This window comes from Mobula birostris, chromosome 1 (genome assembly GCF_030028105.1).
Source record: "Mobula birostris isolate sMobBir1 chromosome 1, sMobBir1.hap1, whole genome shotgun sequence".
Lineage (NCBI taxonomy): Eukaryota > Metazoa > Chordata > Chondrichthyes > Myliobatiformes > Myliobatidae > Mobula > Mobula birostris.
This window is the reverse complement of record NC_092370.1, coordinates 18,888,933-18,913,276: the sequence shown is the minus strand read 5'-3', so window position 1 is coordinate 18,913,276 and position 24,344 is coordinate 18,888,933. Positions and strand designations below refer to the sequence as shown.

The window sequence follows — 24,344 nt, the reverse complement described above, 5'->3', positions numbered from 1 at the left end:
GCCCAATAGTGAGAAGAGAGCATTGCCTGGTTGGTGGGAGTCTTTAGAACATAGACCATAGAAACCTACAGCACATTACAAGCCCTTTGGCCCATAATGTTGAGCCAACTCTGTAACCTATTCTAGAAACTGCCTAGAATTTCCCTAGTTTTTCTAGCCCTCTATTTTTCTAAGCTCCATGTACCTATCTAGGAGGCTGTTAAAAGACCCTCTGATGATGGACACTGACTTATTGTGGTAATGCTCCTTGTAAATTTACTTAATGTTGGAGCGGACTTTGCCTATGATGGACTGGGCTATATCCACCACTTTCTGTAGCCTTTTCCATTCCGAACAGTTATGACTGTGTTAGAATAATCAAATCAAGAGGTAACAACAGGGTTCAAACAACAAAAGAGAAATGAACATCTTAGCCTCCCTGGATTATATCAGAGGTGCCAACCTGATGGGAACTTGGTTAACGATAGGGGTCCATAGCATAAAAAGAAGTTGGGAACCCCTGGATTATATACTGTATATATAATCAGTTTCCTACACCAAAATGAAATAGCTGATGCATTTATTTAATCACTTAAAAGACCTTCTTTTGGACATTATGGTTAGTTATACAACAATAAATATTACAATAAAATTGTAATAGGTTTGAAAGATAAATAGTCTTGTTGACACTTGCTGCATTTTCTGGGTGCATTTGCCTTTCACTGTGTCACTTTGAGACATCTTAAATGAATACAGGTGATAAGTGGAAAGAGATAACAATGAGATATCTCCATGATACATGATAAACAGATTTATTCTATAATATGACCAATACATTGAATATCCGGTACATAATGCACGTGAACCATATTGGGCATGAGTATGAGCTAGTGGTACAGGAAATTTTGTTCAAAACTATTTTCAGCAGAATCTAAACAAATCTCATGCATAATATTAATGCAAATAGAGTCAAAGAGTCACTGAGCACTACAGCACAGAAACAGGCACTTCTGCCCATCTAGTCCATGCCAAATTGACTGGCCCCATCAAACTGCAAGCTGGACTATAGCCCTCCAAGGCTGTTCCACCGATGTACTTATCCAAACTTCTCTTAAGTGTTGAAAATCAAACCCATATCCAACACTTCCCCTGGCAGAAAATGTTTCTGTGTCTCCAATATTGTCAATACAGTGAGGAGAGGAAGTCTGCCCTTTATTTTCTAGTGATCATTACTTTTCCATAAAACAAAGGTATGTCAATACTCATGTTTAAGTGCACGTATATCTCTCACTTACCTTATTTGGACTTACTGCTGTTATTATCCAAACACACTGAGCATTGCTGTCATATTGGAAAGGGAAATTGGGAGACACAAAACTACCAGATGGACCGTTCAGATTAACTCCACAAGTTTTCACTAGAAAAAAAAAGAAAACATATTGTTAGGTGCACCATCTTCAAAGTTCAAAGGCAACTAAACATAAATATCTTGAAATTTTGCACACAATGCCATCAAGAATATCCATGTTGGGTTTTGCTGATCTACAGCTGTTACATTGGCAGAAGAGTAGAAAGATCATTGGATGAAAGGATGAAGGGGCTTTCAAGCAATCTTTTTAGTTCCTTAAGTTTGTTACTGGTTCCTTAAGGTCGTCATAACTGGCGGTGATAGTGAGGTTAAGCTCCCAGTACCTATTAAATTCTTCCAATGACGTGGCAATTCAGATAGCCTCTAACAACCTGGCATTCAGGTGTGGTTTAGATACTAAGCCCAGTGTAATTGTTTCCATTGACAAGAGAAGGGGCAAAGCTGGGTTACTGGCACCTTAAAAGCAGTCACTTTGGGCAGGTGGAACTTGTCAGTCATGGCTGGCAGCTCATCTGGGAGAAGGAAAACACTGATCTCAAGCCTCTGTTGCTCTGCGGCTACCTACTCATGGAGAAGACTTTGGGTGTAAATCCCAAGGGAAAAATCTGGAAATAGAGTCCCAAAGGTAGTGCTACATTAAGTTCAAGTCTGACTGGCTGCTCCTGCAATGCTGCTGGAGCCAACTGGTTTGGTCTCTGCCGTTGCTTTGGGTTCATCAGATGCGTGGAAAGGGGAATCTCCAAACCCGCGACTACAGCAATCTATCACCAATCAGCTACCATCTTGTACTTCTTTCTACACTGCACCCCACCTTCTAGTTTTAACCTCATCTCTTTCCCAGTCATGATGAAGGGTCTTGGCCCAAAACATTGATAGTTTACATTTTTCCATAGATGCTGCCTGGCCTGCTAAGTTCCCCCAGTCTATTGTTGCAATGCGTACCTAAATGATTGTTTGACACAAATACATGTGCAATTCTAAGAATACATAAGGTAGTATAAAGTACGTTTATTATCAAAGTATGTAGAGTACAGTGCAAAAGTCTTTGGTGTATATATATATATATATATATCTCACTACACAGTACAGTAGTGATTCTATGAATTGCACTGTACTGCTGCCACAAAAAAAAAACAAATTTCATGACATTTGTGCGTGATGATAAAACTGATTCTTTTATGGGTCTCTATTGTGGACTGGGAGTGGGAAGAGGGCATGGAGTATGGAATAATGGTTGGGGAAAGGAGAAGTGAGAAGGAAGGAAGTGGGAAGCACCAAAGAGAGATTCTGTAATGATCAATAAACCAATTGTTTGGAATCAAATGGCTTTGCCTGATGTCTCAGAGCAGAATGTATCTGTATCCTTCTCTGCCATGTGTCCAGCATCCCTCCCACAACGCTCCATCCTAACCATTTCCAACATCCTTTACTCCTGTCAGATTTACAAACTCGCTCTCCACACCACGTTGACAAATACAGTACTATGCAAAAGTCTTAGGCACCTGAGCTAGAGACTTTGACATTTGTCAACCTTGAGATTTGTCTTCTTATGGGCAGCCACAAAACAAAAAAAACCCAAATAGATCCCATTACAGTAGGATAGAGTCCAAATTTATAAACTTTTCAGGTCACTAAAAAGTTCTTTAGGATTAATATGATAAAAATGTTGAGGCAAAGCATTTTTGTGCTGCTACTGAAAATCGCCTTTTCGAAGCAAAGAACAATGTCAAAGGTTTCTGGGATTGATTGTGCAGCTAAACAGATGCTTATGATCATGAAGCATAATTTCCGATGGCTCATTGACCTGTGTATAATGTTGTCATCACTCATGCAATGCCATTTGAGAGTTTTGTTGGGAAAATCTGTTCACTTTGTTCTGAAATACACTTGTTATCGGGCACTTTTGGAGGTGTAACAGAACTGCTACATCTACAGCACAACGAGACCATAAGACGAAAAGACAAAGGAGAAGAATTAGGTCATGCAGCTTTGCAGTCCATTGTGGCTGATTTACTATCCCTCTCAACCCCATTCTCCTGTCTTCTCCCTGTAACCTTTGACACCCTAATCAATTAAGAATCTATCAGCCAGAGACATGGTCTCCACAGCCATCTGTGGAAATAAATCCAACAGATTCACCACCCTTTGGTGAAAGAAATTCTTCCCTATCTCTAATCGGATGTCCCTCCATTCTGGGGCTGGACCCTCTGGCCCTTCACTCTCCAGTCCACCTCGGCCTTCCAATATCTGGTAAGTTTCAATGAGATACCCCTCGCCCACTTTATTCTTCTAAACTCCAGTGAGTCCAGGCCCAGAGCCATTAAACATTCCTCATGTGTTAACCCTTTCATTCCTGGGATCATCCTCATGAATCCCCTCTGGATTCCCTCCAATGCCAGAACATCCTTTCTTAGAGAAGGGGCCCAGCATGGTTCACGATACTCCAAATGCAGTATTTCGAATGTCATAAAAAAGCCTCAGCATTATGTCTTTGCTTTTATATTCTAGTTCTCTCAAAATGAATGCTAATATTGCTGTATGATCTAAAAGTCTTCCCTGGGCGAGATCTGGACTTATGTACATGGGGAACTACCTGTAGATCCCCTTTACTTACCCATCTATTTTTCATCTCATCCCCAATCTCCCGTCTTTTCCCTGTATCCTTACATGCTCTGACCAATCAAGAATCTATCAATCTCTGCCTTAAATATATCCAATGACTTGGCATCTACAGCTGCAGGTGGCAAATAATTCCACAGATTCATCACTCTCTGGCTAATGAAATTCCTTCTCATCTCCATTCTAAAAGGACGCTTTTCTATTCTGAGGCTGTGTTCTTTGATCTTAGACTCTCCCACTGTAGGAAAGATCCTCTCCACATCCACTCTATCAGGGCCTTTCAAATTTCAATAGGTTTCAATGAGGTCTTCTTAATGTTATCATTGTTGATAACATCCAGGATTAAATGGCTTGTCATGACGAGTGTTTGATGGCTCTGGGCCTGTATTCACGAGAACTCAGAAGAATGAGGGGTGACCTCATTCAAACCTATCGAAGAATAGAGGGGCGTCCTTTTAGAATGGGAATGGGGAGGAATTTTTTTAGCCAGAGAGTAGTGAATCTATGGAATTCGTTGTCTCAAGCAGCTGTGGAGGCCAAGCGTTAATGTATATTTAAGGCAGAGGTTAGTCCTGATGAAGGGTCTCGGCCCGAAACATCGACTGTACCCCTTCCTATAGATACCACCTGGCCTGCTGCATTCACCAGCAACTTTGATGTGTGGTGCTTAAGGCAGAGGTTGATAGTTTCTGGATTGATCAGAGCATGAAGGGATACAGGGAGCAGGCAGGAGATTGGAACTGAGGGAATAATTGGATCAGCCATGATAAAATAGTGGAACAGACTTGATGGGCCAAATGGCCTAATTCTGCTCCTCTATCTTATGGTCTTATTATTCCATATTAAGGTTTTATTTCATTGAAAAATAAGTGAGCAGCTTTATAAACCTACAGAGAAGCTGTAATGCTCAATTAGAAAGAACAGACCTGCTTTTGTGCAAATCCTTTTTGGATGTAAGGCTCACAAATCAAACTTGAAGGGTGGCTAATGTTATAATGCAGAGAAATGTATCAATCATTATATGCATGGAAGCCCTCGAAAGGAAACATAAATTCACAATTAAATCATTTGAATCATTTGCCTTCTTGGTTGAGGGGTTATTGTTTAAGAAGCTGCTCAGGATCTGGCTGCTTAATATAACCCAAAGCACAATTAGTACATTTAACTTGATTGGATTTCCAGACTTTCCTGAGGTGTAAATTTGATAATGGATGTGAATATTACAAGAAGCCTGAACACATGCAGTGACTTGTGAGAACATCAGAATTTGTCTTCTCTGCAGATAATCCTCAATTTTCCACTGCAGTCGACATCTGGATTGTTAGATGCTTTAGAAAAACTGTTGTATTTTTATTCCCCCAGATTATGTGTTTATGTTGACAATGCCAACTTTTGTCACAAGGAAATTGATGGTTTCTTCTGGAGCAGCCACATCCGTGGTAAATGTAGAAATCTTGTATAACACCTTGGGAAAGGTTTCACTGCTAATGTAATGGTTTTTCGGTAGCAGCAGTGTTTGGGTTATGGCTAGAGGTAACGGGCGCTTTGGAATGTGCGCCGTCCAATGAAGGGAGTGTTTTTTTCTTGTTGCATGCCTGAGACCGAGGTGATCTGGGTCTTTTGTTCAGCAGAAGATGGAGAGAGAAGATGCCAGAACAGAGAGGTCGTAGACACCAGAAAGGAGAGGACTTGGAGTGGGGCCAGGAATCGACGAAGTCCGGGGAAATCGATGGAGGATCCGTGGAACCGAAACCGTGAGCTCCAACTTGTGCACATTAGACTGTTCATTAAAATGGGCCCTTTTCTTTTTTGTTTTACTTTCCTAACCCTTTAGTCAAATTAAGAATTATAAAGCTAAATCGATTGATTGCATATGCTGTACTGCCTGTTATTTCGTGGTACGGATTTGTAACAGGGTGACACATCACGCAGCATCCACACAAACAGGTTTTGCACCTCAATCTCATATGTTTGGTGGGGTCAGAGATTGTCTTCCCTAGACTTACTTAGCTAACAGAACCTGTGGGTTACATTTGGATTTCAGTAAATCCCATTTTCTGCTCTTCCACTGGGAATGTTTTGCAGTGGCCTCTCCTAAAATCTTGGCTGTCTGACAGAGGTGTAGAAGATGAAGAGAATCATGGATAGAGTGGACTGCTGGCACTTTTTTCTTTCAGGGTGTTTAGGGGTAATACAAGAAGACATACAGAACTGTGCAAAAGTCTTAGTCACATATATGTAGCTAGAGTGCCTAAGACTTTTGCACAATACTGTAGTAATCTTATGTATTGCACTGTACTGCTACCACTGAAAGACAACTTTGGCATATGTGAGAGATGATGAATCTAATTCTGGTCTGGGTCTCTATTGTGGACTGAGAGTAGGAAGAGGGAAGAGAAATCACAATTGGGAAAGGGGGAAGGGAGAGTGGAGGGAGCAGGAAGCACCAGAGAGGCATTCCGTAATGATCAATAAACCAATTGTTTGGAATCAAATTACACAGTACTGTACTGTTAAGGTGACTGGAAGAAAGTAAAGGGGATGTCAGAGGTAGTTGTTTTTTCACACAGAGAGTGGAAAGTGCATGAAATGCACTGTTGGGGGGGTGAGTTAGGAGATGATACAAGCAGATATATTAGAGATATTTAATAACCTCTTAGATAGGCACATGGGTGATAGAACAATGGAGGGTGATACGGGATGGAGACACTGCACATAACGAATGGACAAACAATATGTGAGGGAATGGTTTATCTAAGATAAATCTATTTTAAAAGGTTGGCACAACTTTGTGGGCTAAAGAGCTTGCACGGTGCAGTATTATTCTGTGTTTTATCTCCAGAAATCAGAAATTGACTTTCAACTTTAATCATTTGAATCTTTTCTCAGAATTGCAAAGAAGAGTTGCCTGTACTTGATGGGAAGATCCTTTGCTGGACTTACAAACATTTAAGTAAATAATGCATAAGTAACACAGAAAAATCATTTTGAGGCACAAAAATGAGAAAGAAAAGAAAGTAATCCATTCATGGGAAACAAGATTAAAAATTAAAGAAAAGGCTTATATAATTGTAAGGCATAGCAGGAGGCCTGAAGTTTGGAAGCATTTTAGAAATCAGCAAATGAGAACCAAAATGTACAAGATGAAATATGAGGTAGACTTAAAAAATGATGAAGTTACCTTAGAGCTTTAAATAACCAAATGAAAAGGAAAACAATTGAGGACAAATTTTGACTCTTTAATGACAAATACACTTAATGGACATTTCCTGGCATAATTTACATATTATTATTTAATTATTTATGGCGCAACTGTAATGTAAACCAATTTCCCTCGGGATCGATAAAGTATGACTATGACTATGAAAAAAGAAAATAGGAGAACATTTAACTGATTATTTTCCTCCATCTTCATCCAATGTGTGTTGGGCACATGGCCAAGTGGTTAAGGTGTTCATCTAGTGATCTGAAGGTCGCTAGTTTGAGTCTCAGCTGTGGCAGTGTGTTTGTGTCCTTGAGCAAGGCACTTAACCACACATTGCTCTAGTGTCTGTGCGAGGAGTGGCACCCCACACAGACTTCCAATCTGCGCCTTGTAAGGCATGAAAATGCCCGACGCAGGCCTCTCATGGTCTGAGTCGACGTTCCCCCCCCCATCTGAAAAAAAGCTACACAAAACCTGCCAGATAAATATATCAAGTCTGCGATACTGGAAATCCAAAGCAACACACACAAAACGTTGGAGGAACTCAGCAGGTCAGGCAGCATCTAAGGAAATGAACAGATTGTTGATGTACTGGGCTGAGACCCATCTTTAGGACTGAAAAGAAAGGGGGAAGTTAGCAGAACAAAAAGGTGGGGGGGAGGGGAAGGAACAAGGGCTAGAAGGTGATAGGTGAACCCAAGGGGGTGGGAAAGATAAAGAGCTTGAGAAGAAGGAATCTGATAGGAGGAGGGTGGACCATAGGAGAAAGGGAAAAAATTGGACCCGGGGAAGGAGAAAGGGACCTGGGGGCGGGGGGGGGGGCGGGGGAAGGGGCGGTGAGGAGAGGAAAGTGATAGATAGGTAGAAGACGTAAAAGGCCAGAATGAGAAATAGAAGAAGAAGTGAGGAGGAGGGAAAGTTTTCTTTTCCAGAAGGAGAAATCGATATACATGCCATCACGTTGGATGCTATCCAGACGGAATATAAGGGGTTGCTCCTCTACCCTGAGGGTGGCCTTATTTTGGCACAAGAGGAGGCCATTGATTGACATGTTGGAACAAGAATGGGAATCAGAAATAAAACGTTTCGCCTCCGGGTGGTTCTGCTTTAGGCAGATGGACGGAAGTGTTTGACGAAGCACTCCCTCAATTTACAGCTAAAAGTACTATAGCATCAAAAGTGAGGATAAGGAAATAAATTAATTAAGTTTTAGTCAAGCAGTGGTATTGCACAAGTTAGAGAGTTTGAAAACTGAAACTGTATGGATACAAAAAAATTAAACTCAATGGCCACGTAATTGGGTACACGTACACCTGCTCATTTATGCAAATATTTAGTAAATCGTGTGACAGCAACTCAATGCATAAAAGCATGCAGGGTTGGTCAAGAGATGCAGTTGTTGTTCAGACCAAACACTGGGATGGTGAGGAAATATGATCTAAGTGACTTTGACAGTTGAATGATTGTTGGTGCCAGATGGTGCGGTTTGAGAATATCAGAAACTGCTGATCTCCTGGGATTTTCACACACGACAGTCATTAGGGTTTATAGAGAATAGTGCGTAAAACAAGTAAAAACATCCAGTGAGCAGTAGCTCTGTGGATAAAAATGCCCTGTGGGAGGTCAGATGAGAATGGCTGGACTGTTTCAAGCTGACAGGAAGGCGACAATAACTCAGATAAACACACATTACAACCATGGTGCGCAGAAGAGCATCTCTGAATGCACAACACGTCAAACGTTGAAGTGGATGGGCTATAGCAGCAGAAGACCACAAACATACACTCAGTGGCTACTTTATTAGGTAGGGGAGGTAGCTAATAAAGTGGCCACTAAGGGTACATCCCAGAGATTTATCGAAGCAGAGCCTCTCTGGAGTATGGAAGCACTGATTATTGTAATCTAACTTTATTCAAGTTCTCACATAAATTTTTAAAACTCTTTTTTCCAAGACAGGAAAGTTGGTTACAGAAATATAAGCACCTTCAGGAGCTCTGAAATAAGAGCAGAAGCTAGTTAATTTAAAAGATGAGTCTTCAAAAAGAGCTATTTACTTGTAACCTTCCTGCAGTAAACAAGCAGATACCTTGTCTTTCAGAACACAGCTGCTGGTTCACAGTGGGAGACCACTAAGGAGATTTAGCAAATTTCTTCTACTGGCGTTTGTAAAAAATGCAACTTTTCAAACAATGTAACATCCATTGATACTTTGTTGTTCCTTTCTGCACCATGTGGCGCATCGGGTGGCTACCTTGCTGTTTCTTTAGCATTTTTGTCTGTTTTTTATGAGGTCAAGTTGACACTCAACCCAGCACGGAATTGATACTTTTAAGGCCATGCAAACTAGTCTTTGGATGTGAGACATTGATTCTCTAATGAGATTTATCATCACAGACACATGTCATGAAATTTGTTGCTTTTCCATCAGTGGTAAAAATATATAAGTTAGAGAAAAAAAATGTAATGCAAAGCAAAAAGGAATAACAAGTCATAGAAAAGTTCAGCACAGAAACTGGCCCTTTGGCATATCTAGTCCATGCTGAACCATTCAAACTGCATACTCCCATCAACCTGCTCCTGGAACATAGTCACCCATACCCCTACCATCCCTGTACCTATCCAAACGATTCTTAAAAATTGAAATCAAGCTTGCACGCAACACTTGCACAAGCAGCTCATTCCACACTCTCATGGCTCTCTGAACGAAAGTTTCTCCTCATGTTTCCCTTAAACAGTTGACCTTGTACCCTTAACCCATGACCTCCAGTTGTAGTTCCCCCACCCCCCCAATTTCAATGGAGAAAGTCTGTTTGTGTTCATGGGTTCATGGACCATTTTGATGGTGGATGGCAAAATCTGCACCAGTGTAATCACACAGGAGAAGGCAGTAAATACGTGTTTGACAGTAATCAATTCTTAGTGAAATTGCTTGTTTCTGACTTAGAGAAACTTCTGTTTATGGACAGTTTTCAGGAGAGGAGCCCTTTTATAACCCAGAGCCTGGCTGTATTGTATATTCTGGTAATCAAGTCCAAAAGTTCTATTTTCTGGAAATATTCCTGAGTATTGGAGGGTAACAAATGTAATCCCATTATGGGCCATACTCTAGTAATCAACAGATTCTATTTGCCTCCAAGCTGATTTTATCCATACGTTGGAAAATACACACAAAAAAACATTTCATATGTTAACCATTCATCCACAGCATTATAATGAATGGCACCCAATGCACGCTAATCTGAGAAAAATAATGACAAAGAGTGAAGAGAGAGAAGAAAGTGGATACGCTGTTGTACAGTTAGTGCAATGCTTTACAGCACCAGCTGGAAGATCAAGGTTCAATTCCCACCACAGTCTCAAAGGAGCACGTACGTTCTCCCTGTGACCACATAGGTCTCCTCCAGTTCCCTTCCACGTCCCAAAAACGTTCTGTTAGGTTAGTGACTTGTGGGCATGCTACGTCCAGCACAATCCTTGCTGATTTGATTTGATACAAATGATGCACATCTCTATGTTTTGATGTTCACAGTTCAAAGTAAGCTTATTGTCGAAGTATATATATGTTGCTATGTACAACCTAGAATATCATTGTCTTACGGTCATACACAATAAATACATAGAATAATAACCATAACAGAATCCAAAGGAGCTTGCAGCAGCTTGTGTGTTCAACCAGTGTGTAAAAGATGACAGACTGGGTAAATACAGAAAGAAAAAATAATAAGGAATAAATATTGAGAACATGGGATGAAGAGGTCTTGAAAGTGAGTCCACAGGTTGTGGGAACATTTCAATGTGAGCAAGTAAAGTTGAGTAAAAATTATCAAGCGTCTGATGGTTGAAGGGTGTATTTTAATTTAATTTAATAGCATTATGTGAACTCAGTCCTACGAAGGGTTGTCCACAGGTTGGGCATTCATAACCCAGGGACAGCCTGTTTATAAGAAAGGAGGGAGGGAGTAACAGGCATTACTGACTTGTCAGCCTAATGGCATTAGGAAATACTGGATTTTATAATGAACTATGTCCTTAGGACTCGCAATACTGGGTTCAAGAACAGTTATTACCCCTCAACAATCAGGCTCTTGAACAAAAGGGGATAACTACACTTACATGCCCCTTCATTGAAATGTACCGACTACCAACAATCTTTAAGGAATCTTTATCTTATTATCTTGTGTTCTCGTTATTTACCTCTATTTATTTATACTTGTATTTGCACAGTTGGTTGTCTTCTGAACTCTACTTGATATTTGATTGATCCTGTTATAGTTACTATTCTACAGGCTTGCCCGCAGGAAAATGAATCTCAGGGTTGCATATGGTAACATATATGTATTTTGACAATAAAATTTACTTTGAATTTTAATGACAAAAACATCTCTGATTAAAATAATTGGATTGAGTATATCCATATGGATTTAGAAAAATTTAACAATGTTTGACTAATCTGTCAGAATTTATTAATGAAGCAACAAGCAAAAGAGATAAGGGGGACATCCAAAGACAAAACTTGGCAAGATAGAGACAGAGCAGATCGACGGAAAAGATGTAAACAAGGTTGAATGAGTTTAGAGAAAATCTACAAGGATGTTGCTGAGACTTGAGGACCTGAGTTACAAGGAAAGGTTGAATAAGTTTGGACTTGCAATGTAGAAGATTGAAGAGAGATTTGATAGAGGTACACAAAATTATAAGGGGTATAGATAGGGTAAATGCAAGCAGGCTTTTTCCCGAGGTTGGGTGGGACAACTGCTGGAGGTCATGCGTTAAGCATGAAAGGTGAAAAACTTAAGGGAAATATGAGGGGAAACTTCTTCACTCAGATGGACATGAGAGTGTGCAAGTGAGCTTGATTTCAACATTTAAGAGAGGTTTGGATAAGTGCATGGATGGTAAGGGTATGGAGGGCTATTGTCCAGGTTCTATGGATTCATTGGTAGGAGTATGAAGTTTAGGGTGAATAGATAGGTACATAGATGGTAGGGGTATGGAGGGCAGGTCAATGGAAGTAGACGGTTTAAATGGTTCGGCACAGACTCAATAAGATGTTTCCCCTGACTGAGGAATCCTGGTTAATTGGGTACAGTCTCAGATTAAAGCACAGTACTGAGAATCCTTCACTCAGATTTTGACAAGACTTCAGAAATCTCTACTGTGGAAAACTGTGCTCAGTTACTGTGCTCATTCTGAATGTGAAAGAATCAAAGGATATGAGGATTAGTGCTTTAAAATTGTACTCCATCATGTGATCAGGATGAATGGTGGTAGGGCTTAAAGACTCATGCTTCTCTTTCTTATATTATTTTCTTCAGATCAGCAAAGTACAAAAATGAATGGAAATCCAAGGGTGTGACAACTCACTGCAAGATAAAGGGCAAATCAGCTCAGCAGCTGAAGCTATTAGCTTTTTGATGGCTAACAGAGTGCGGATACGACATCGTGAATAGGACCCAGCATGCCTGCCTGTTGAGCTGTTATATCTATGGCACTAGCACATTCACAGTCACAGCAGCTATGATTAGAGCAGGGATTACCAACCTGTTTTGTGTCATGGACCCCTACCATTAAGTGAGGGGTCCGTGAACCCCAGGTTCATGGGGCCTACCGAATATCGAACAGCCTAGATAGAGTGGACATGCAGAGGATGTTCCCAGAAGTGAGGTAGTGTAGGATCAAAGGGCAAAGCCTGAGAATAGGATGCCTATTACAACAGAGGTGAGGAGGAATTTCTTTAACCGGAGTGTGGTGAACCTGTGGAATCCTATGAATGGTTATGGCGGTCAAGGCATTGAATATACTGAAAGCAGAGGATGATAGCTACTTAATTAGCCAGGGTATCAAAGGATGGGGAAAAGATAGGAGGGAAAAAGTTGAGGGAAAATAAATCAGCCATGATCGAATGGTGGAGAAGACTCGAGGGACTGAATAGCCTAATTATGTTCCTATGTCTTATTATCTTACATAGAAGATCCATGCCTATTCTCCCTATTTCCCTATAGGCCTGCAAGTTGTTTTCTCTCCCTCTCTCTCTCTCCCTCCCCCCCACTCCCCGCTCCCATTCTTGGTACACTAATGTTAATTTATGATTGTCAGTGGAAGGAAGCTGGAGAATCTGTCGAACCTCATGTTGTCTCACGGTGCAAACATTCGCACAGACAGCAAAATTGGTCAATGACACATCGCCCTGCAACACAGAGATGGCTGGGGAAAATTTCATAGAGTCATAGAAAAATACAGCATAGAAACAAGCCCTTGGGCTCAACTAGTCTGAGAAATGATTAAGGGGAACATGAGAGAAAGCTTCTTTACTCAGAGGGTCTGAGAGTGTGGAATGAGCTGCGTCTGCAAGTAGTGCTTATGAGCTCAACTTCAATGTTTAAGAGAAGTTTGAGCAGGTAGATGGATGAGAGGGGTATGGAGGAGTATGATCGCGATGAGAGTAGGTCGTTTAAATCGTTCAGCACAAACCAGATGGACCAAAGGGCCTGTTTCTGTGCGGTACCTTTCTACGACACAGCAAATGATAAGAAATTCTGAAAGCTGCCCACGGGTAATGAAACAGTCAAAGTCAGAGTCAGAGAAAAATCACAAAAGATAGATTAAGCTGTGGTAATGACTAATTTAAATCATGTTTCAATTTACTGATGGAATGCACTTGAATATTTAATGAATATTAACCAAAATTTACGCAATTGTGTTCAAATCAACTTCAGATATAACTTTTCAGAGGCCATTCATAAAATTTTTGCGGTGCCCATTCCTAAACTACACCCTAGGTAGTATAAAAATATATATTTCACTTTTATATCTCTAAAACTTTTAACAATAATTACTAAAGAGATATGTAGATATACTTCTTTGGAGAGAGGCAAACTGGACACCAAATCAACGTTCTAGAACACTCTTACCCTATTCTACATTCTTATTCATAATGTAAGACATTGCGATAATGTTGATGCATTAAACAGTGCACGATGAATTTAAGCTGGCCAGCAACCACACATGTTGCCCACTCAGAGAAACCAGTAGAGATACATAAAGACAATCAAAGGTTTCAATTCAAATATTTGAGAATTTCAGTCATGCTTCAGTGCCACTTGGTCAACTGTCACAATGGTGCTAAACTGAACACTTAAATACATGTATGTAGGGTGTATTTTATTTTAATGCATGACCAAAAAAGTTTTCAGTTTTATGGATTCAGTTGGGAGATTTACACATGATTGCCTCGTTATTAGGTATACCTACACATCTGCTCATTAATGCACATATCTAGTCATACGACCATAAGAAAAACATAGGAGCAGAATTAGGCCATTCAGCCCATCGAGCCTGCTCCACTATTTGTTCATGGCTGATCCATTCAACCAGACATGTGGCAGCAACTCAATGCATAAAAACATGCAAACACTGTCAAAAGGTTCAGTTGTTGTTCAGACCAGATATCAGAATGGGGGGAGAAATGTGACCCAAGTCACCATGGAATGATTGTTGGTGCCAGGCGGGGTGGTTTGAGTATCTCAGAAACTGCTGATCTTCTGGGGTTTTCATACACAACAGTCTCTAGTATTGACTGAGAATTGTGCGGAAAAACAAAAAAAAAAAATCCACTTGAAATTGATGGGCTACAGGAGAAAACTATACCAGGTTCCCCCCCTGTACTTAATAAAGTGGACACTGACTGTATATCACTGCAACTGGTTCCTGAATAATTGTCAATGATAATATAGTTGTTAAAGACCATGAATATCATTCCTCAGATAACATCACCTATTTCCAATCTGATGCACTGTTGCATTTTGTTATGTTTAAAGCTTTTTTTTACTGGTTCCAAGGTTGTCAAGCCAAGGAGTTGTAGCGGGGACAAGCTCCCACTACCTAAAAGTGCTCCTCACAGCATGCGCCTCAAATAGCCTCTGACAACCAGGTCCAACTTCTGGCCTTCTCGTGTGGCTTAGCCTCTAAGCCCGGTGGAACTGTTTCTACTGACAGGAAAAGGGGTGAAGGCAAGTCCTGGTGCCTTAAAACCAGTGCTTTGGGTAGATGGAGCTCGTCAGCCTGGGAAGGCAGTCCATCTAAGAGAGGGAAAACTCTGATTTCAAACCTCCACTGCCTTGCGGCCATACCCACTCATGGGAAAGGCTTCGGGAGTAAACCCTGAGGATATATCTGGAGCTGGAGTCCTTAAGGCAGTCCGACGTTGCCTTCAACCTCGTTCTGGCGACTCCTGCGATGACACTGGTGCCAAGGCCCTTGCCCTTCCCTTGGACAACATCGGTGGCATGGAGAGGGGCGACTTGCTGCATGGGAAACTGCTGGTCTTCCATACAACCTTGCCCAGGCCTGCGCCCTGGAGAGGACACTCCATTCCAGGCACAGATCCATGGTCTCGCGAGACTAACAGATGCCACCGCCACCACCACTGGTTATGTGACATCTACTGACTGTGCAACAATATTCTGTTTGTCCTCAGTACTATTTATGTGAAGTCTAATTTAAAAGTGCAATCTTTTGAAAACCAAACATGCCCAACCATTTCCTAAACTTAAAAAGTGTGGACAATTGTAAGGTTTCTGGCTCTGATGATCATTATGTAACCAGCAGTTTGCAAGCATATATTTTCTGTATGATTTTTCCAGTGATGTTCTCAATGCAGCATGCCTTAGAGTTAGTGACAATATAAATCCCAGGAATTAGACAAAACTTGTACAATAATTATGCACAATAATGATGATGTGTAAATCGAGTGGACAGTCAGAGACTTTTTCCCAGGGTAGTAATGGTTAATAAAGGATCATTTTAAGGTGATTGGAGGAAATTATCAGAGGGATGTCAAGGATACAGTAAATATTTCTTTTTACACAGAGAGTGGTGGGTGCACTGCCAGGGGTGTTGCTAGAGCAGATACAGTACTGTGTAAAAGTCTAGATTTCATATATCTGGTTTCAGATGGTATAACCTTCACAGAGTCCAAATCTCAACATCACTGACGCTGTCTGGGATTACCCAGAGAGACAGAAGCAAGAGAGACAGCCAAAGTCTAAAGAAGAACTGTAGCAAGTTTTCCAAGATGCTTGGAACAACCTACCATCCACTTTCCTTCTACAACTGCATTACTCTGTTCTGAGGAATATTGATGCAGCTTTAAAGGCAAAGGACAGTCATGCCAAACATTGATTTGATTTTGTTTCTCTTTACAGTTTACTGCTCTTTTAATAAATTTTGTTAAATTTAGAATCTTTTAATTTCATTATTTTGAAAGCATTCTTGCCTTACAGAAGTTTATTTACATGTGCCTAACGCCTTTGTACAATACTGTACATAAGGGAAACTTAGAAACTCTTAGATTGGCACATGAATGACCGAAAAATAGAGGGGTATGTAGGGGGGAATGGTTAAATTCATCTTAGAATAGGTTAAAAGGTCAGCATTGCTTCTGAAGTGCCTACACTTTACTGTTATGCTCTATGTTATAGGCTAATATTTTAATTTTGAAAACGCAAACACGAGGAATTCTGCAGATGCTGGAATTTCAAGCAACGGTCCTGACGAAGGGTCTAGGCCCGAAATGTCAACTGTACCTCTTCCTAGAGACGCTGCCTGGCCTGCTGCGTTCACCAGCAACTTTTATGTTTGTTGCTTGGTTTTAATTTTGATTTGTTTTTGGAGCACAAGAGCAGAGAAAGTAGGATGCCTGAAAAGGTTTGCATCGAATTTAAGTGCGGCATGTGAATGATTGGCAGGACTTTACTTTGGCAGAATATCAAATATATCTGGATGGAAAATTATAAAGGAGAAAACTGTCAGTAATGGGTTTACTCAGCAAATTGCAATGGTGTAGTATGCCTTCACATCCCTTCATTGGTACTTGGTTATCTTGGCATGGGTTGCACAAAACCCTCTCTTGCCAATACACTATAAATGGACGGATATAAACAGTCAACATTTCAGGCATGTTTTCCATCATCTGTAAACTCTCTCGTGACACTGTAAATGCACCTTGCATCTGGTGTCTACCTCCAGCGGTATTTATAAGTCTATTTAAACTGTGGCAGTATTTCAAAGAGCTTTTGATTAAAATTATATTTTTAGCATCTAAATGTAGTTGAATAAGACATAGGAGTAGAATTAGGTCACTCAGTCCATCCAGTCTGCTCATTTAAGAATGCTAATTCAAAGGCACTACCGCTACGATTAGAGGAATTCATGGGACCGACGGAAAACTGAAAGGCCGACATAGAGTGGTCATGGAGAGGATGTTTCCAATAATGGGGGAGTCTAGAACCACGGTACACAGCCTTAGAATACAAGGACATCCCTTTTGGAGGAATTTCTTTAGCCAGAGGGTGGTGAATCTGTGAAATTCAAGGTCACTGACATCTCCGGAGGCCAAGTCATTGGGCAGGAGAATGGGGGTTGAGAAGGATAATAAATCAGCCAAGACGGAACGGCAGAGCAGACTCAATTGGCTAAATGACTTAAAATGTCTAATGGCCATGTGGTCTTGTTAAAATGAACCTGCATAGCAACGTGAAATGATATTAAAATATAGAGATTAAACAGAAAATGAGAAAAAAACTTTGAAATTAAAAAAAATGATCTAGCTGTTTTCTGATTATGTCCTTAGATTTGTCTGACTGCACATTAAACTTTTCTGTCCCATATTACAGTAAATACTGTATACAGTATCTTGTAGTCAAAATGACAGTGTTCACAAATAAGTGCAAAGAAAGACCTAGTAGTCTCTGTGGAGATGACATCTCCTTTCATCATTAATCAATGTCAAGTATCAGTTCCATACAGGGGTTCTCAACCTTTTCTTGCCATGAGCCTATACCATTAAGAAAGAGGTCCATGGACACCATGTTGAGAAGCCCCTGATTCCAAGAGAGCCTGTTACAAAATGCTCCAAACCAGGCCTGCATCCAGGATTTAGATGCTCTAACTCTCCAGAGGATTGCTGGCGTGACCCCTTTAAGGGTTCAAGATGGTCCTGCTAATTGGCAATCATGTTTTTGATGCCAAGAATTGGGTATTTAAAGAGCACCTGAACTAAGGTTCAGTGCTCAGTCCAAAGCTGTACAAATGTTATTGTCGAGCATTTGTTTTGTGCCCGTTTCTCCTGCTTGATACCGTGTCTCAATCCTAGCTTCAGATAGTCCAGCTTTTGGATTCAAACCATCCTCGTCAAGGAATCTCGTCACAGTGTGATTGAGTCAACATAGATCCAGCAGGGTATCAGAGTCTCTTGCTGCTGTAGCCAGCCACAGCAGCAGGATTTCCAGGTGGAACCTGGAGACACACGATCTCCAGGCCGCCGTGTACTAGTTATCGCAAGGGGAAGCCAGAGCTGTCAGGAGAGGCTGTCGGTCACTCTGTAGAGCCAGCACATCTTTCAACCCTGGGAGATTCGACAGCGCCGTGGGTTTTTGCCACGGCTTCCTTACTGAATGCTCATTGATGTTTGTTCTCCAGCCATCCCGGTTCCCTCTGAAGCACGGAAAAGTGGCCTTCATCATCTCTCTCCTGAGAGGAAGAAAACCCTGGCGTGGCTGTCGTGCATTGGGAATGTAGGTCAGAGATTTGCTCGGAATCAGAGGAATTTATGGCAGCCATGAGGAATCCAGTTGAACCTCGGTCTGCCTGATGAAGATTCAAGGGAGGGGATGGTCAGCAGCAGATTACACGATCGATTTCAGATCTTGAGACCAAAATGAATAGAAGGAGAAGACAGGAATCTGATTTGCAACTTGGGCAACAGGTCTGGCTGTCCACTCATGATTTGTCTCTCCAGGTGGAGAATAGAACTTTGGTGCCCAAGTTTCATTGGACCCTTCAAGGTCCTGAGGAATGTAAATCCAGGGGCTTACAATTGCAGCTCCCCAAGATCCTAAATATCAATCCCACATCCCACATCTCAAAATGAAAACTTGTCTGCACCAGCCCTTTATCCCCACTACCATCAGCCCTGCCGCCACCCAGGTTTATCGATGGGGAACAGGTCTTCACGGTGGGAAGACATTTCAACTCATGTTTTGTTGATGCTTTTTGGCAATACCTCATGGACTGGGAAGGACTTGGTCCTGAGGAGAGGAGCTAGGTGCCTGAAAGAGACATCTTGCCTACCATCACTGCCTCTCCGAGCAACCAGGGCCATCAGGAGTTGGCGGTAGGAGATGGGGTCCCGTTATGAGGTGCTCCCAGGATTTTGATGCTCTAACTCTCCTGAATATGGATCGCTGGTGTAGCCCCTTTTGGGGTTCAGGATGGTCCTGCTAATTGGCAATCCTGTTTTGGGCACCAGTAATTGAGTATTTAAAGAGCACCCGAACTGAAGTTTGGTGCTCAGTCCTTAGCCCTACTAGTGTTTTTGTCTAGCATTTGTTTTGTGCTCAGTTCTTTGTCCAGCTTGATACTATGTCTCAATCTTTGCTTTTGAAACCCCAGCATTTGGGTCCAAACCATTCTAGTCAAGGACTCTCATCACAAGTCCCTGGCATTTAGCCACTGTAATGTAATAAAGTTGGCTACGTATCCAATCATATTGGAGAATTCTCACTGATTGAAAAAAAGGCTAGTACTTAAGATAATAATTTAAATTCTACAGGATGTAAAACAATAATTAATTCATGGACATACCATTGTGCTGAAATGTTATCAACATGCTTTGAAATTAAAGGATTTGACTGAATATTGGACTGTTTAAAGGGAATTTTATTCCAATTAGATAGAATTAGCTTTTTTTTGTTAATGTAAGTGAGTTTATAAAGCAATAAGCTATGGCTTAGCATGAAAATGAAGTCATTTGCACTCTTTGCAACGTGACAACTTAGGTTTAGTTAATAACTGAATTACTAGATTAATAATAGATCATTATTAAAATGGAATTTTAACTCACTGACTTTCCTTAATTGTGGCAGTGAGGCACAACCTACTGCAGAGTTAGATGAGAGGGGCTGCAACACTAAAATTAATTGGGGCTTTCTATATTCAATGCACACGAATAAACTGAATTTCTGAAGATATTACTTATCCTGACAGCTCAGAATGATAACATTAATAGCAATGCAACTAGAATAAGCAGGTTATTATTGAATAGTTATACTCTTCTGTAGTGCTTATACAGGAAGATTCAATTTTTAAAAGTCCAGGAAAGAGAGTCTCAACTCAAAAAGTTAACTTCATTTTTCTGCACAGATGCTGAGCTCTTCCAAAATCTTTTTTTTAAATATTGTTTTATATTTTTATTTTACTATTCCAAAACTATAACTCTCTTAAGATCACCAAATGCCTCTTCATTTAGTGACGCTGATGACTGGATGAACAAGAATCCCATAGTCCCTATTGCTGTTTAGTGAAACCACATCAAAAAGAATGAGTTTAACAGATTTAGCAGGAAAAGAAGGCTCTGTTGAGCTTGACTCCAATTCCAGCTCCATCCTCACACACTTGTGTCTCCAAGTTCCATTTAAGCTCTCTATTCCACATTTCCACACAATACTCCCCCCACTCACTATTCTCAACAGTATTGTGTCTGCTGTGGAGACCTTCAGGTTTCTGGGTGTCACAATCTCCCAGGACCTGAAGTGGACACCCAACGCGGACACTCTTATCAAAAAGGCTCAGCAGAGGTTGTATTTCCTACGTCAACTCAGGAAGTACAACCTGCCTCAGGAGCTGCTGATTCAATTCTATTCAGGAATAATCTAGACTGTTCTCTGTTCGTCCATCACTGTCTGGTTTGCATCAGCTACCAAACAAGACAAGAATAGACTCCAAAGAACCGGCAAGGCTGCAGAAAAGATTATTGGTGTGAAGCTGCCCTCGATCCAGGACTTATATGCATCTAGAGTCAGGAAGCGAGCAAGCAGCATCACTGTAGACCCATCACACCCTGGCCATCACCTGTTCCAACTCCTTCCTTCTGGTAGGCGCTTTAGATCACTGTATGCCAGGACAAATAGGTACAAGAACAGTTTCTTTCTGTATGCCATCAGCCTTATGAACACTTGAATTTTAGTCTATTATAAACCAAGTCCACCTGTACATACACAGGTATACCTCATTGTATATAGTTCATGGTTATTTGCACTATTGTTTTGTCTGCTTTTTGATTCTGCACAGCGAGAGCTCAGGGAAACCGGCATCAAATTCCCTGTATGTGTCCACATACTTGGCGATAATAAAGGATTCTGATTGCACATGGTTACTATTTGCACGATCCATGTGACTTATGTTAGGAAACTACCTTTCCATAACTTGTTTTTCTCAAAGTCCCTATTCCCCTCCATAAGATGTACACATTCAATAATTTATACCTTCAGTACTGGCTCAGAAGATCACACAGATTGACAAAGGGACACAGGACTGTGCTGATTTCCATCTAAAAGTTCCAACATCAGGGCAAAAACTTACTACAGGTCGACCTTCACTAATCTGACTACCTGTAATCCAGTTCCTTCGATAATCCGAAACTGATTATGCTTGATTCTGTAATTCGGCATTTTCACTAATCCGGCACTCCTCAGGTCCCAATGGTGCTGGATTAGTGAAGGTCGATCTGTACCTTTAAAAAGCAGTCGGAGTTTACTTGATTCTGAATGTTTAAAAAGAATCACTGTCTGTCCTCACGGACTGACTGAAATAATAAGCATGGTGAATGTCCCTCAGTTATGTTAATTGAGATTAATAGAAACAAATGTTCAAAAGTCTGTGCAGCAGGTAGCCAATAATCTCATTCATTTCCTGCTTTGATAACCAGAAATAATCCTCTCCCTGCTTCTTCTTGACCTTGGAATCACATTTAATATTGTAATCTGATCTGACAGCATTTCACTAATAAAAAAAAAACAAATTTCCATACATGTTTCTGAGACAATAGACACCTCAGTTATTACCTTTAATATATTTTATTAAAGCAAATCAATTTTACATGGAATTTTTCTTGGTCTGCATTTCTTAGGTTTGGAAACTGTGACTCAGATAGTTTAAAACTGCTCCGTCCATCTTTAAACATATAAATTCAGTGGCCATTTTATTAGCTCCTTCCAATTTACTTTGGCCAACTCCTCTCTCATGCCACTGTAATTTCCCTTACTCCACTGAAATACTGCAACATCAGACTTTACCTTCTCCCTGTCAAATTTCAAGTTGAACTAAACCATATTGTGATCACTGGTTCCCAAGGGTTCTTTTACCTTAAGCTCCCTAATCACCTCTGGTTCATTACATAACACCCAATCTAGTATAGCTGATCCCCTAATAGGCTCAATAACAAACCGCTCTAAAAAGCCAACTGTTAGGCATTCAATAAACTCACTCTCTTGAGATCCATTAGCAACCTAATTTTCCCAATCGGCCTGCATGTTAAAATCTCCCATGACTATCATAACGTTGCCCTTTTGACACATCTTTTCTATTTCCTGTTGTAATCTGTGGTCCACATCCCAGTCACTGTTGGGAGGCCGGTATATATTTTCCATCAGGGTCCTTTTACCCTTGCAGTTTCTTAGTCATAGTCATACTTTATTGATCTTGAGGGAAATTGGTTTTTGTTACAGTTGCACCAACCAAGAATAGAGTATAAATATAGCAATATAAAACCATAAATAATTAAATAGTAATATGTAAGTTATGCCAGGAAATAAATCCAGGACCAGCCTATTGGCTCAGGGTGTCTGACCCTCCAAGGGAGGAGTTGTAAAGTTTGATGGCCACAGGCAGGAATGACTTCCAATGACGCTCTGTGTTGCATCTCGGTGGAATGAGTCTCTGGCTGAATGTACTCCTGTGCCCAACCAGTACATTATGTAGTGGATGGGAGACATTGTCCAAGATGGCATGCAACTTGGACAGCATCCTCTTTTCAGACATCACCGTCAGAGAGTCCAGTTCCATCCCCACAACATCACTGGCCTTACAAATGAGTTTGTTGATTCTGTTGGTGTCTTAACTAACCCAACAAGGATTCAACATCTTTCAATCCTATGTCACATCTTTCTACTGATTTGATAGTATTCTTTAGCAGTAGAGCCATGCATCTGCCTCTGCTACCTTCCTATCCATCCAATACAATGTGTAACTTTAGATATTCAGCTCCCAACTACAGCCATCCTTCAGTCATGATTCATTGATGGCCACAACATAATATCTGCAACATTACAATAAAGTGGCCATGATCTTCTTTTGCGGTAGCCCATCCACTTCAAGGATCCATGTGTTGTGTATTCAGAGATACTCTTCTGTTGTCGCATGTGGTACTGTCATCTTCCTGTCAGCTTGAACCAGTCTGGCCATTCTTCTCTGACCTCTGTCATTAGCAAGGCATTTTCACCCACAGAACTGCCGGTCGTTGGATTTTTTTTTTGTGTTTCTGGAACCATTCTCTGGAAATTCTGGAGACTATTATGCATGAAAATGCCAGGAGATCTGCAGTACTCTGAGATACTCAAACCACTTCATCTGACACCAACAATCATTCCATGGTCAAAGTCCCTTAGATCACATTGCTTCCCAATTCTGATGTTTGATCTGAACAACAACTGAACCTCTTGTTCACGTCTGCATGATGTTATGCATTGAGTTACTGCCACATATTTGGCTAATCAGATATTTGCATTGATGAGCAAGTATGCAGGTGTACCTGATGAAGTGGCCACTAAGTATATATGTAGTCAATTCCAAAGCCCTCAATTTATCCGATCTGTTTAGATCTCTCACCAGATTTAGCATGAGAACACTATCATCCATGAATATTGCTCTTCCACACTAATTACAAAAACAGCAAAAAAAAAGCATGTTGCATCCCTACTGGCAAATTGTTTAAAGATTAAAGATTAGCTTTATTGGTCATATGTGCATCAAAACATTGAAACATACAGAGAAATGTATTGGTTGCATCAAAGAAGTCTAAGAACATCTTCTGAACGTTCTTAGACTTCTGTCTCATTTTAACATGACAAATTAACACTCTCTCCCACCGAATACCGACTCACTCCTTCCACAGTACGGTAGCACAGTTGCATAGTGGCTAGCAGAGGGCTGTACAGTACAAGCAACCTACGTTCAATTGCCGCCATTGTCTGTAAGGAGTTTGTACATTCGCCCCCAATCATGTGGGTTTCCTCCGGGTGCTCTGGTTTCCTCCCAGAATCCAAAGATGTGCCGGTT

At 40.9% G+C, this 24,344-nt stretch overlaps 1 protein-coding gene across 1 annotated transcript in view; it reads right to left on the bottom strand.

Annotated features, from left to right (window-relative positions):
• The window catches only part of csmd3b (CUB and Sushi multiple domains 3b), a 2,134,893-nt gene that overhangs the window by 729,457 nt on the left and 1,381,092 nt on the right, over positions 1–24,344 (bottom strand). The window contains exon 10 of the mRNA XM_072277417.1: positions 1,275–1,396. Within this exon, the coding sequence (XP_072133518.1) occupies positions 1,275–1,396 (122 nt within the window). The remainder of the gene's footprint in view (positions 1–1,274; positions 1,397–24,344) is intronic.